The sequence below is a fragment of the Pan troglodytes genome, chromosome 6, assembly GCF_028858775.2.
Source record: "Pan troglodytes isolate AG18354 chromosome 6, NHGRI_mPanTro3-v2.0_pri, whole genome shotgun sequence".
Taxonomy (NCBI): domain Eukaryota; kingdom Metazoa; phylum Chordata; class Mammalia; order Primates; family Hominidae; genus Pan; species Pan troglodytes.
Window position 1 is genome coordinate 89,530,727 of NC_072404.2, and position 15,055 is coordinate 89,545,781.

Below are 15,055 nucleotides of genomic sequence, written 5' to 3' on the forward strand. Positions count from 1 at the left end.
AAAGGTAGAGTCAGTCAGTGCAGCAGACTTCATTATTGTATTTTAAGAAATTGCCACAGCCACCCTCAACTTTCACCAACACTACCCTGATCAGTTGGCAGCCATCACCATGGAGGCAGGACCCTTCTCCAGCAGAAGATGATGACTCGCTGAAGGGTCAGATGATTGTTAACATTTTTTAGTAATAAAGTATTTTTTATTAAGGTAATGTACATTTTTTAGACATCATGCTATTGCATAGTTAATATAGACTATGGTAGAGTGTGAACATAATTGTTATATGCACTGGGAAACCAAAAAATTCATATGAATTGATTTATTGCAGTATTCTCTTTACTGCAGTGGTTTTGAATAGAACCCGTAATATCTCTGAGGTATACCTGTACAAAAATAAGAAAACTTCATAGAAATCGTTTCAGATTCTACACTGTAATCAAACTTTAAGAAGTTACCGCTTCTCAAATTACGACGTAGAATAAGACTATCCATAATTATACTTAAATGTTACTGAATGATCCACCCTTTTCTAACTAAAGTATGTGAAAATGGATTTTCTTCTTATATTTCAACCAAAGTGTAATGTATTACAGTATATTAAATGCAGAAATAGATATGAGAATCCAGCTGCCTTTTATTGTGCTATTTGTAGAAATGCAAAACAGTGCTACTTGTCTTACTATTTTGGGGAGTAAAGGGAAAATATAATTATTTCATTAAAATAGTGTATTCCTTTTTAATAACTAGTTAGCAACTTAATGACTGTGTTATGATAACTAATCAAGAAAAAAGGAGGTGACCTTTTTCTTCTTTTTCTTCTTAGTGGCTCTCCATCTTTAGCATGCATCAGAATCACTTGGAGGAATTGTTAAAACACAGATTACTGGACCCCTCACCTCCAGAGTTTCTTTCTGATTCAGTAAACGCTGGATGGGGCCTGAGATGTCCATTTCTAACCAAATCCTCAGGTCATGCAGATACTGCCATCATAGCTTCAGAACCACTGTTCTACGTATTTCTTTGGCTTATTAGGCAAACTTGTTTTACCTGCCATTTGGGAAGGAAAAGTACTAGAATTTTAAAAAGACATGTAGTTCAGGTATAAAGATGCTGGAAGTGTAGTATCCTTAGTTGCCAGAAATTTGGGAATTAATTAAAAATTAAGCAGAACAGTTTGTCAGGAGTTATTCAGTGTCTGAGACTTTCCCCTACGTACAAGCTAACAATTTACCATATCACCATTTCATAAGTACTGTGAAAAGACCTGAAATTCCTGGGTTAGAGACAAAAAGTTACTTTAATACAGCAGTTATGCCAGAGAATCAGCACTGGTGGTGATTTACCCAGTCCATAAGGGCAACCTGAACAGTGCCAAGTGATAGGTGCACAAGAAGTGGGTTACGTTATAGTAGAGGAACCCTGACCTTAGGGATCACAATTTTTTAAAAATAAGTCAGTGTCTGACCTTTGTCCCAGAGGATATATTACCTTTATTATACTGGACAGTAAACCTATTTTTTGCCGTAGAAGGAGACATTATCTGTATCTTCTTGTCTCTGCAAATATCCTTGAAAAGATAGGAATAGGTAGTCTGTGACTCTGCTCACAAATGTGAGAGAGGCCCATGAAGAATTGTAGCTTGGCATAGGAAATGTTGAAAAAGTTTGTATATGTTAATTATTTGCCAGTCCTTAATAGAAAACAGCTTAGCAAAAACATGAGCGCAGTTAGACTTGAGCTTTAGACAAAGCAGTATATGATTTCCTGATGAAGAAAAACATCCTCCTCTTGTGTGGTTCTAAATTATTTTCGTAAATGTGTATGTATAATTGTCATAGGAAGTAAAATTTCTTACCCTTATAGGTCTTACATGAACTATAAAACAGAACATTCTTATAAAGTGTGTGTGTGTGTGTGTGTGTGTGTATATATATATATATAAAGTGTAAATGTGAAGTTAGTATAAGAAGTAATGGTATGTTAGCCACAATAAATTGCACTTGCGATATGATTCTTTTGATTTGGCATACCTCTTCTGCAAAGGGCTGTATAATGTCAAATTTTCCCACATCTTTTTCTACCTAAAATTCTGTAGCTTTCTTTTGTGCAGCATGCAGTGTTTATTTGGCCTTCACTTGGTACAGATGCCTCATTAACCTCCTTTGTTTTTCCCTCATTAGCTCAAGATAATTAAAGTATTACTACTTGGCACAGGGGTAGTCAAGACTCTTTGGGACAATGTGACAGAAAGCAACCTCATACCTGGCTCTCATAGCTGGGAAATCAAGGTGGATTTGTCTGCAGTTACGACTAGAGTGATATATTTCCTGCTTGGCCCAGGTCAGTCCAGTTGAGCTTGTGTCCACTTTAACTCTCTAAAGTCCCTACTTTGAAGATAAATTATATGTTCTCCTGACTGTGGCTTCATGTAAAGGTTCAAACAGTACTGTCAGGCCTCTCATGTCCTGGTCTTCATTCAGTGCTGCTCTCCTAGGTTTTGGCCCATCCTTTAAGGGCATCCTCCATTATGTGATCATTGAAAATGGCTTTTGTGGGCCAGATTTCACATACCTTTTCAATGCTGTAATCTTTCTTGATAGCTTTCATATAAAAGGGAAGGGAAAGACCAGCTCATTCCTTTGTGGGAGGAAAAAAAAATCACTGTATCTTAAGTGATTGTTTTGTAAGTTTATATATATATATATATTACATGTATATATCTTATATTGTAAAATTTTTGTTTGCTGGTTTATCTATAAGCATAAGGAATTTTATTCCCAATGACACCACTCTCATGGGCCACTTGGAAACACATGACACTTCTTCTTTGACCAGTTGGGTGACTGACAGTCAAACCAGATAGAGTGGTAGATGGAAAGTTCCCTCCAGCACAACATTTAACATTTGCTTAAGTACTTAGGGACTTATAAACACAAACTCAAATATAGACCTTGAAACTGTATGACACCCTTCAAACATATGGTGTGATTAGAGTGACTTAGAGTTTATCACTATACAAATAAACACACTGTATTAAAATTTTTTGCAGAAAACGTACACCTGAAAATATGCCTGTGGCCTCTGGTCCTCCACCCTTCCTCATCGAGTGGGTGTGTAGATTCAAATTTTAGAAACATTTTGTCTGTCAGTTCAGTTAGCCGAATGGTCTATTTGACGGGCATCTCAGAAAAGAGCTTTCAGTGCTGCACACAATTCTTTCTTTTGTCCTGCCTTTCTAGGGTAGCTTTGTGTGTGCATTCATTCATTTTTTTAAAACCACGTAAATGTATTCTTTCATGCTTCTGCAGCTAAATGTTCAAAATCAAAGTGTCAGTGGGGTTGCCTCCTTTGATACATAAAAATTATATATATTTACAGTATACAAGCTGATGTTTTACTATATGGGTACGTAAATAATTAAGTCAGGCTAATTAACGTATCCATCATCTTGCATACATACCATTTTCTGTGGTGAAAACATTTAAGATCTACTCTGTTAGTAGTTTTCAAGTATACAATATGTTGTTATTAACTGTTGTCACCATGATGTACAGTGGATCTCTACAACTTATTCATCGTAACTAAAACTTGGTACCCTTTGACCCACATCTCCCTCCCTCCCCTTCAGTTCCCCCAGCTAGTCCTCCTGGTGATCACAGTTCTATGCTGTTTCTATGAGTCTGACTTTTTTAGATTCTACATGTACTATACAAGTTAGATTATGTGGTATTTGCCCAGGTTTATCCATACTATCACGAATGACAGGATTTCCTTTTTAAGGCTGAATAATATTTCATTGTGTATATATACACAACATTTTCTTTATCCATTCATCTCTTGACAGATAATTTAGATTGATTGCATAAGTTGGCTATTGTGAATAATGCTGCAGTGAACATATCTCATCAATATACTGATTTCATTTCCTTTGTATGCATACATTCTTGCTCATTGTAATAGTATGATACCTATCTCAGAAGTGAATGGCTCAGGGGATAGTTTTATATGGAGTTAAGATTGGGGAAAGTGGGTCATTTTGAAGCTGTGGATTTTGGATTTGAATGTTTACAGTCATTATTAAATTCTTCTTATATTCCAGAATGTCAGATATCTCCCATGTATGTGTAAATATTTATTTAAATATAAGTTCAGAGCTTCTTAGAACTAAATGGAAAAGATTTTAGATAATTACCTTTGTTGGGGAATGATAATTAAAAACAAAATCTTCTCCCAACCCAGGAATCCTCTTTACAAAAATAGCACAGAAAGAAAATATTTTCGTTATTAAATAAGCATTAAACCAGATTGTGATGTACATCTAAGAGATTGAAAAGACAAAAGACCCTCACCCCTTTATACATTACAGCCTATTCAACCCATTACATGCATGTTCACGTGACAAACAGTAAGTCCTCAAGTAAGAAGACTTCAAAGCACCTTTGTCACACATAGCTTACCCTACCTTTAATGTGGTAATTGGGATGACCATCATGTTAGCTAATTGGCCTTATTCATAGGAGAAAAAGAAACTTCTATCTTTAGGACAGAAGTTAGTTTTGCATCTTGGAGCAAGGTGCCCATGAAGTCAAGTTCCTACTCTGCCACAGAAACTGGGAGACAGGATGCTATCTCCCTTGATATTTACATTTCAAAGAGATGGCTCCCAGGTCCTTGAGAAAGACATTCCTGAGTCATAAAGCTGGCAGAAGGCCTATTTTGTTTTCAAAAGAATATATTATATACATTTCAAAGAAAGAGAAACGTATTTCCAATTATAATTTTTCTAAAGTAAATGCTCTAAGAAAAAGGGAGGGAAATGTTTTTCATTTCAACAGGGAGAATTGAACGTTTTATTTTTAATTTATATTTGCCCTTGCACCCCTACTTTATCTACTTCTGTCTTAAATATAAGGACCTTGATCTTATTAATCTTACAGTAGCATTATAATAAAGAGAAAGGATTTTAAATGCATTTATAATTTAGTTTTAGTTCATTGTAGTTTAGTTTTATTCAGTGTTAACATTTTAAATCAGTAAATTCAACATAAAAATTAAGATTTCTTAAAAGGAGAGTAGAGGTATGAGGACTTCAGCATAAGATAACTTGGCTAAATCCCCATGTTGTAGCTGAACAGCCTGTGATGTTGGACACCCTCCATCCTTGAAGGCAGGAAATAAATGATATAAATGTGACCCTAAGCAAAAGTTGACCAAAGGATTTTTTTCTTTGAAAGAAAAAAAAAAAAAGATACTTGTTTTCTGAGGTCAGAAGTGTTTTTTTTGTTTTAAACTTTACCAGCAGATAAAACTAAAATTTCCTATGCTACCCCCAACCAAATCAGAGGCAGACACTGTTTGACTATCACATTGATAGTGATAAATTACATAACTCTCTTAAAGGAATTAGAATCTAGCAAAGGGTTACCTTATATCTTGATTTGTTTTTATTTTTTCTCCCTTCCTCCCACCATCTTGACTTGATGCATTTCCCTTTCCTGGATCCTACCGGTAGGCTGCTGTATGTTTGAGACCCCAAAATGCCTGTGAGTTCTCTCCCTGGTGTTAATGTGATGGTGCTCCTTTGTCCTCAGCACAGTCTTATTTGCTGGGCTCCATATTTGCTGTCAGAGATGCAGTTTTTCGTTAGCCACTTCCTCCTTAAAGGAGACCAGTGGGCGGAGGGGGAGGACTCCTCTGTGTGCCTGTTACCAGTAGCGAATCTGATGCATCTGCAGCAACCTCAATTCTTACCTCCTCAGAAGAAAGAATTCGGCCGAGGGGCATAAGGTAGGGAGACCGAGAAGTTTTAGAGGAGTGAAAATTTATTAAAAAGTTTTAGAGCAGGAACAAAAGGAAGGAACGCGCACCTGGAAGAGGGCCAAGCTGGTGACTCGAACGGTTATTGTGCAGTTTGGCCTTTTGACTTGAGGTTTTATACATTGGTACGTCCAGGGTCTTGTGTCCTTTCTCCCCTGATTCTTCCCTTGGGGTGGGCTGTTCACATGCGCAGTGGCCTGCTAGCGCTTGGGAGAGGAGCCTGTGCAGTGTGCTTACTGGAGTTATGCCCATACTCACTTGAGGCATTCTTCCCTTACCAGTCTAGCATTCCTAGAGGAAGGTCGTATACCAGTTAAACTCCACCATTTTGCCTCTTAATGTGCATGCTTGAGCTCACTCACCCATCTCTTCAGATCTTATTGGGAAGCTGCTGATCACCAGTTGCAGGTTTTTTTCTATCTATATGGAGACTGCCTTTCCCTTTCACTGGCTGTGACCAATTACTATTTTAGAGAAACATTTAACAACCTCCTGTCCATCACCTGATGGTCACCTGACATTCCTGGTCAGGTGGAGCCCTCTCCTGCCCTGCTCATGCCTGACTAGCTACCTACTATAACATCACAACTTTGGCTTTATCGCCACTGGCCAACCATAACCATTGCACACACATTCTCAGCCCTCTGGGAGTCACATTCTTCCCTCTAAACTCTCATTCACTCCACAGTGATTAGTTGACTGATAGTTCCTGTGCGGGCCACTTAGTCACCTTGACCAGCCAGGTTTCGTGACTGCAAATGGTCACGCACTTTGATCTTTCTTGACTGACACATGTTACATATTTCTCTTTTCTTCTTGAAGTTGCTCTTGCTAGATGGGAGCACTTTTCATCCCATCCTGGATTTAAGTGAAAAGTAACAGCAACTTGGCTGAGTACTACTGGAAAAAATTTACCCCCCAACCCCATTTTTTTCTTTACAATATTGTTTCCTGCTGAAGCCATGTTCACAGGGTTAAAAAGAATTCTAGACAGAAATATAGCTGTAATTAAGCATTATTCAGTCTGTGCTTTGACCCACTTCCTTGTAACTGAAAGTCACATAACACTGGATACTGACCATTTGCATCCCGGTTGTTCCTATAGATAGTATTTCTGGCCTTAGATTGGATCTCTGGTGTTAGAATCATGAGGCTTTTGTTTAAGAATTGTTTAAGTAGATTCTGAATTCCAATTTAACAGCTGAGGCCATGCAGTTTAAAGACCCTCACAGAAGAACCGAATCAGCCTAAGAATAGTTTCTTCATTTCCCTGTCCTATGGCTTTACCCTGCATTCGTTGACCGTTCAATCTGTACACTTCAACCCACTCCAAAACCCCTAAAAACGCTAGCCCCAAACTCCTCAGGCAGATAGATTTGTGGTTTCCTCTATCTCTGTTCAGTGGCTCTACTACGATTAAACTTCTTTCTCTGCTGCAGCCCAGGGTCTCGGCATATTGACTTGGCATGCACATCAGGCAACGATGTGCAGCGTTACACTCCCAGCCTCCCAGAAGTGACTGTGCTGCCTGAGATTTGTAGAGAACAACTATTTACTCTTTCCTGTATGCTATATGGAGAAAATACCAGTGTTCAGAATGTTGAAACCCTAACCACGTGGCATTTGTAATTTTCCTGTTAGGAGACTCTGTATGGAATTGAGAGTTGAAAACTAATTATGTAAATTGCTAAGCTTTGAAACGTTTTTGCAAAATTTCTGCCTGTAGATAACTATTCCACAGAGTATTTTGTGACTGGTAAAGAAAGTACAAATCCAGTTAATAAGACTGCCATCCCCACTCTTTTTTTTTTTTTTTTTTTGAGACGGAGTCTCAATCTGTTGCCCAGGCTGGAGTGCAGCGGCACAATCTCCGTTCACTGCAACCTCTGCCTCCCGGGTTCAAGCAACTCTTCTGCCTCAGCTTCCCGAGTAGCTGGGTCTATAGGCACCTACCACCACGCCCAGTTAATTTTTGTATTTTTAGTAGAGACAGGATTTCACCATATTGGCCAGGCTGGTCTAGAACTCTTGTCCTCGTGATCTGCCCGCCTCAGCCTCCCAAAGTGCTGGGATTACAGGCATGAGCCACCGTGCCCGGCCCCCCACTCTTTAATGTTAAACAGATTTCAGGACTTTTTGAACCACAAGCCATTGACTGGATGTGCAATGCAAAGTAAGCTAAGCGTCCCATGTTCCCATTTATTTGAAGAGATAAAAAGTTAATTAGAATGTAGAGATAATATCTAATAGCAGGAAAATTTGTTTTTTTTCTTAAGGTTTAAACATTCTCATTTGTACATACATAGTTCAACTGGAAACAATCTTATTCTTTACTATTTCTGATTTTCTTCCTTTCGTGGATCTCAAAACTCACGAGCTTACATCACTTGAACCTTTCTCTGGGCTTTTCAGTTGTTTCACTAACAAAATGGACCATAGTGGCTATTCATCAAAGTTCACTATATCTGTGGAATCACGATCCCTGTGTACGAATCCTGGGATCTAGAGTGTCCCATCATCACAGCATGGCAACCACTGCCTCAACTCACAGTACTCTAGAAACCCAGAGTGGTTTATTAAAGACAGCCCCACTGGAAACTGCCTAGGTTATATTGCTTGGGTGGACCCCCTGGATTAGAGAAATGTGTGAGCCAGAATGCCTGCCATTATGCTTTTCATGGAGCCAAGCACACTGTTGTTGATTAATAAATAATGGGTTGTTTATCTTGGAATTGTTTTCATTGGCAGATGCCCTGAAAGATTCAAAGGCTGTCTGTAAATGGAGAATGCCTTTATTGTTTATTCAGTGCCTGCTTTTCTATTCAGTGTGAGGGTATTTTGGGAAAATTTCTTACATATCAAACCACAAGTAAAATTTAGGGAGTTTTATCCTCAGATTTTCAAATAGGCCATTTAACTATGACCTCTTTTCAGATGCCTCTGATGATTTGGGGGTGTGTGTGTGTGTGTGTGTGTGTGTCTTTGTGTGTGTGTCTTTGTGTGTCTGGAGAGGGAAAGAGGTAAAGGGAGAGATGAGGCCCAGAAGTTGACCATCAGTTGTATCAGTCAGAAATAAATTCAAGTACATTTCTGGTTGGTTGATTTTGTGTATAGCACAAGCTAGCTTCTGAGAATTCAAATACAAACATGTGCAAAGTGAGAGGCAGCAGGAATCACATGCAGAGTGGGTAAGGAGAGGTTGACAAAGGAGGTAAGTTCGATGCTTAATAAAAAATCACCAGGGTGGCAAGACCAGAGCAAATTGCATTTTGGCAGGGGAAACAGTGTTTGAAGATGTGTGGCATGAGCAGCAGTGGGTGTTCCTGGAACTGTAAGTTGTTCAGTAATGCTGAACATGAAACTCTGTAGGAATGGCCCAGGGAAAATGGGAATATGGAGCCTAAAATGAAATGAAAATATAGTGAAAATCCTGGGCCCGGTGTCTCAAACAGTCATAAATTCCTCCAGGATATTGTAGTATTGGCCAAAGAGTATGTGAAGCCAAATGATAGACTTGTCATATCTTCCATGTCTTGTGTCCTTTGCTCAGATGTTCTCAATACCCAGCAATCAAGGGAGGGGAGCCTGACAAATAATTGATCTAATTTGGTATAAAGATGGCAGCTATTGTTAAGTGGAAAGGGTATTTAAGAAGGGCCTGATTTTGTAAACTGTCATTTCCTTAGTAGTATTTTCATGTTAGGGTAGCATAGCACTAGGAACTCAAATCTTGAGGAGAGCCTGCATGTATACAGAGTGAAGGAGAGTTCTGAGAATGGCTCCTGGCCTTATGGCTTGCATGACAATGAAGATGAAAAAACACTTTTTATTTTATTTTATTTTTTTTTGTCCAGCACAACACTGAATCCTCAGTGCTAGCAAGTCATGTTAGTTCTGTATTCAGTTTTTAATAATGGTGATCGAACACATATTCCATGAGACATAGCTGTTTGAACATCCGATATTTTAAAATAGTTTTTCATGTGGCTTCTTGGTGCCACTGCTGCCTATTTCACAAGAGCCACAGGTTAAAATTAAGATAATTGGTCAGGCAGTTAAAACATCTTCCAATGGGGAGCAGAGTCTTAAATAAAACTAATTTATACAGGTTTAATTTAACTTAGAGAAGACTGAATTTTTTAATGCTTTGAAGAATACACACAAACAACAGTAGAAGCATGTTTTTTTATTTGAGTTGATTGACTTTAAGTATATGAAATAATAGGTAGAGCAGACTTATTTCCCAGAACTTTTCTGTGTGTTTGGAAACCGATGAAGCTCATTTTATTTATTTGTTTTAAAGTAAATTTTAAATGCATACAACATGATATTACAAAATATATGTATCAAAATGGTTACTATATTGGGACAAATGAACATATACATCATTTCATGTAATTACCTGTTTGTCCCCTGTGGCTAGAACAGCTGTCATCTACTCATTTAGCAAAATCCTGACTCCATACAGTATTATTACTGTACAACTACAGTTCTCATGTTGTATGTTAGATCTTTATACTTATTCATCCGACATATTTGCTGCCTTGTATCTCATTTTAGTATAAAACAAAATTCAGCTCTAAGAGGTAGACACACGGAGAGAGACTGGGTGTGTGTGTGTGTGTGTGTGTTGGGAGTTGAATATACTTAAGTGATTATGATGAAATTAGAAACCTTTTGTGTTTTATATTTTTAGGTGCTGGTGAATCTGGTAAAAGTACAATTGTGAAGCAGATGAAGTAAGTAGATTTAAACACCAAATTTGCTGTTTAAGTTAGTGTACCGTTCTTCCAAAGGAAGTAAATAATTCTTTTTTTTCCCTTTTGTCTCATTAGAATTATCCATGAAGCTGGTTATTCAGAAGAGGAGTGTAAACAATACAAAGCAGTGGTCTACAGTAATACCATCCAGTCAATTATTGCTATCATTAGGGCTATGGGGAGGTTGAAGATAGACTTTGGTGACTCAGCCCGGGCGGTAAGTTATTAAATTTGTTGGAGCTGACCTGATGAGTAAAAAGAATAACTTGTATGCTAATACCATACTGTGTAACATAGGCTTGTCAACTATCAGGGCCATTTCATAAAAGGAACCAAAAGGATAGAAGTGAGTGAAATGAGGAGCGTTAGAAGTGAGTGAAATATTAGAATATGTAGGATTGTATAATCTCTCCTTTATGCTTTCCTTATCCATTAGATGATTTGGACAACTGAATAATCACCACAGTGCTTTCTGTATAGCATGCTATGTTGGGTACCCCTGTATTCCCATAATAATTTTTAGTACTGAGTAAACTGCTTACCCTGGCCCTCTTCAAAATCTATTTCTGCAATTTGGAATACTGAAGTGATCTAGTCATTTGTATTCATGCCTAGACTGAAAAGCAATCTAATCTCGAATAATGAAAACAGTATAAAAGTTTGCTTATCTTTGGAATAGGAAAATATCGGCTATTAAAAACCATGTATCAAAATTTGAGAGCTAAAAGAGATTTTTGGAGACAAGCTAGTTTCAATTCTTTATTTTGCCAAGAAAGAAACTAGCACCCAGGAAATTACATGGTACAGAGATTGCCATACAGCTCGTGGTAACCAAGGCACTATGCCTGTGCCTCCTCATTTGGCCCAATAACTTGTTTCAGTTGGATTGGAAGCAGCCCAATCCAATCCATAAGGCACCTTTGTTTTCTTTTTTTTTTCTCTTATCTTCTGTTTGATTGCTTAATGTATTTATTTCTAGCAGATATATTATTGTATTATTTTTACTAGTATTTATTTTTATGGTTCCTTTATAATTCTGTATATTCAGTATACATACTGTCTTCCTACTAATACTATGAAGATTTTGTGTATAGAGACTATAAATTTTTCTTTTTGTCTTAGTATCAGCTAGATTTTATTTTTTAAACATGTAGGCTCAATTCATGCTTACTAGGGAAGAAAAATGAATGAAAGCAATATTAGGGAATATACATTGGAAAAATCTGTAAAATCTAGTTTTTAAAATGTTACTTTAAGAATTCTCTTACAAGTTACTGAGCTATATTAATTTACTGTTTTTTAAACTTTTTAAAAAAGCTTAGTGTCATTAATTAAAAATTTCAAGTAGATTTCAATATCATTTTAAATAATTTATACATTTATCATTTATTCAGCAAACTTTTTGAGCTCAAAAAGCATTTGTTGAATGAATAAATGATAAATGCATAAATTAGAGTGATTTCCAAGCAATAAGTTTTCTTGAGATGATCAAATCTTATTTCAGAAAAGACATTTTAAAAGAACATTATAAATTATTATTGAAAATACTGTTGAAATCTACTTGGAAATGCTAATTAAACTAAGCCTTTTTAATCTTTGTTTAAAAGACTGCACAGTAGGGAACCATGCTTAGATTAAGAAAAAAGAATTAATAAAAATTGTACCTTACACCAATTCCAATTATAAACTTTTAATTTAAACCTTTTGCCAAATTCCACATATATGACATTCTGCATTTGGATCTTTTATGTGCTTACGAAAGAAAAAAGCGTTGTAGCCTCCATTTTAGGAGATCATGAAGGGTCAATACAGTTTCTCATGAGTTCTTTTTATTTTCAAGTTTTTCTCTCAAGGAATGTTGTCGTTTTCTCTTTCTTTTTTTAAACATAACTTGGGCGTAGTTTCAAGACTGGAAATAACTACTCTCAAGCTCTGTTTTTTTTTTTAAACCAGTTTTCTGATGCTTTGGAATCTTATGTGGGCCTGCTTTGCTCATCTTTGTTTCACTATTGCTGGTTTGACCCACTCTTTTTAGACTGTCTTTAGCGATACTTCAGTAACTGTCTTCTTCCTGCCTTTAGACTATTACTTCTGTTTGCTTTCTCCATCATCATTAACTCATTCACACAAATGCCTCATGTCCTCCCGTTGCTTCTCGTTGGTCTACTCCGTGTTTTGTGTTACCTATCTTTACGTAAGCTTTCAAAACTACTGGGCTTTTGCAGTTGTGCTAAGGAATACAAAGACGAATTAAACGTGGCCTGGACACGAGGAAGGGGCATTGAAACTGAGTGTTGAAACATGAATAAGAGTTTTCTGGACAAAAATGGAAAAAGCGTTCTATGAATAAGAAACAGTATATTATTATTATTATATTTATTGTTATTATTATTTTGAGACAGTCTCGCTCTGTAGCCCAGGCTGGAGTACAGTGGTGCAATCTCAGCTCACTGCAACCTCTGCTTCCCAGGTTCAAGCAATTCTCATGCCTCAGCCTCCCAAGTAGCTGGAACCACGGATGTATGCCACCACACCTGGCTAATTTTTGTATTTTTAGTAAAGATGGGGTTTCACTGTGTTGGCTAGACTGGTCTCGAGCTCCTGGCCTCAAGTAATCCGCCCACCTCGGCCTCCCAAAGTGCTAGGATTACAAGCGTGAGCCACCACGCCCAGCCACAAACAGTATATTCAAAAGAAGTCTGAATATATTTCTATTTCTGGAAGTATTAACCCTGAGTTGAAGGATAACCAGATACTGAATTTTGATAGGTGCCACAGGTTTGCTTTCCGAAGAAAAGCAACATGAATAATCTGTTTTAATAACCGTTCATCAGTGTCTGTTTTACCATAGTCTCAACAACTTAGGTGTTATCAACATTTCAGTTTTTAACATCTGATAAATCAGAAGTATTGTCTTTTTCTAGTTTTTTTCTGATTTTTACTGAACTTGAGAATTATTTTAAAACATTTTGTTCATTTATATTTCTTCTGTGAACTCCTCTTAGTTTTCACTCATTTCTGTTCAATTACTTACCTTTTCACATTGATTCTGTTTAAGTATTAAGCATATTAATCCTTCCTTGCATATTGCAGACACTTTTGCCTAGCATATTTCTTTTAGTTTTTGAAATAGTACGTTACAGAACTGTTAAGATTTTTACAATCGATTCTCACTTCTGTGTTTTGTTTCTTATTAGAATGGCATTCTTCACCTTATAATTTTTTAAATTCTCTTATTTTTTTAGAATGTTTGTAGTTTTATTTTTTATATTTATCTCTGTCTCTTCACACACCTTTAAATGTTGTGTTTGTTGCTAGTTAGGATCTAAGTATATTTTATAATATCTTTTGCCTAACAGTCATTTGTTAAATATTAAATAATCAGCCTATTCCGTCTATTCCTCAGTGACTTGAAATTGCTGCCCTTAGCATTAAATTGGGTGTGTTTCTGGACTCAGTTTTTCTTTCTATTGATGTGTTCTTTTTCCCCACATCTGTCACTTACTAAGCTATTCAACCTCCCTAAGCTTGTTTCCTTATAATACAAGGGAAATAATATCTATGTTGTAGGGTTGTGAGGAATAATGACATTTTGAATATTAAGCACTCCCCACATGCCTTGGTCATAATACAGGCTCAATAAATGTCTGTTGCTGCTATTGTTATCTTTTGTTTTTTTTTTTCTGTTTGTTTTTTTTGAAATGGAGTTTTGCTCTTGTTGCCAGGCTTCAGTGCAGGAGCACGATCTCAGCTCACTGCAACCTCCGCCTTCCTGGTTCAGCGATTCTCCTGCCTCAGCCTCCCGAGTAGCTAGGATTGCAGGCGTCCAGCACCACCACACCTGGCTGATTTTTTGTATTTTTAGTAGAGACGGGGTTTCACCTTGTTGGCCAGGCTGGTCTCGATCTCCTGACCTCAGGCGATCCACCTGCCTCAGCCTCCCAAAGTGCTGGGATTATAGGCATGAGGCACCGCACCCGGCCTTGTTTTTTGTTGTTGTTGTTGGTTTTTTTGTTTGTTTTTAGTAATTATTATTACATTACTGTTATTCTACTGAGAGTCACATCATTTTAATTTCTATGGTTTCATGGATTAGTTGGCACCTGGTAGAGTAAACGCACCCCATTTCATTCCGTTGTTCTTTTGCCGAATATCAAGGCCATCATGGTTTTCTCTGCCAGATGAACTTGAGAGCCAGCTTAATTCCCCCACAACCCTGTTGAAACACAACAAACCAAAACAGCTTGTTGACTTGGTTGGGATTACATCTTACTTAGTATATAGGTTGATTTGGTAAGAATTGAGTAAGAAGATGTAAAATCTTAATAAGTGTTGACTAATTTTCTGTGGTTTGCTTCATATTTGGCAGTTACCAGATTTTCAGAAGAGATTAAAGAGTGGTTATTTAAAATGAGAAGAAATAAAATTGTTTTCAAGGCTTGCATAGAGCAATCACATTTTATGCCTAATATCATTTCACA

The 15,055-nt window shown here is 37.1% G+C and overlaps 1 protein-coding gene across 3 annotated transcripts in view; it reads left to right on the top strand.

Moving 5' to 3' along the window:
- Positions 1 to 15,055, top strand: part of GNAI1 (G protein subunit alpha i1) — an 85,241-nt gene that overhangs the window by 44,211 nt on the left and 25,975 nt on the right. For 2 of the 3 annotated variants that reach the window (XM_001159548.8, XM_003951062.6), the window contains exons 2-3: positions 10,511 to 10,553; positions 10,650 to 10,791. In XM_001159548.8, coding sequence (XP_001159548.1) covers positions 10,511 to 10,553; positions 10,650 to 10,791 — 185 coding nt within the window. Of the gene's footprint in view, positions 1 to 2,177; positions 2,338 to 10,510; positions 10,554 to 10,649; positions 10,792 to 15,055 lie in introns of all 3 variants that reach the window. The other variant, XM_063815424.1, reaches the window with a different exon arrangement.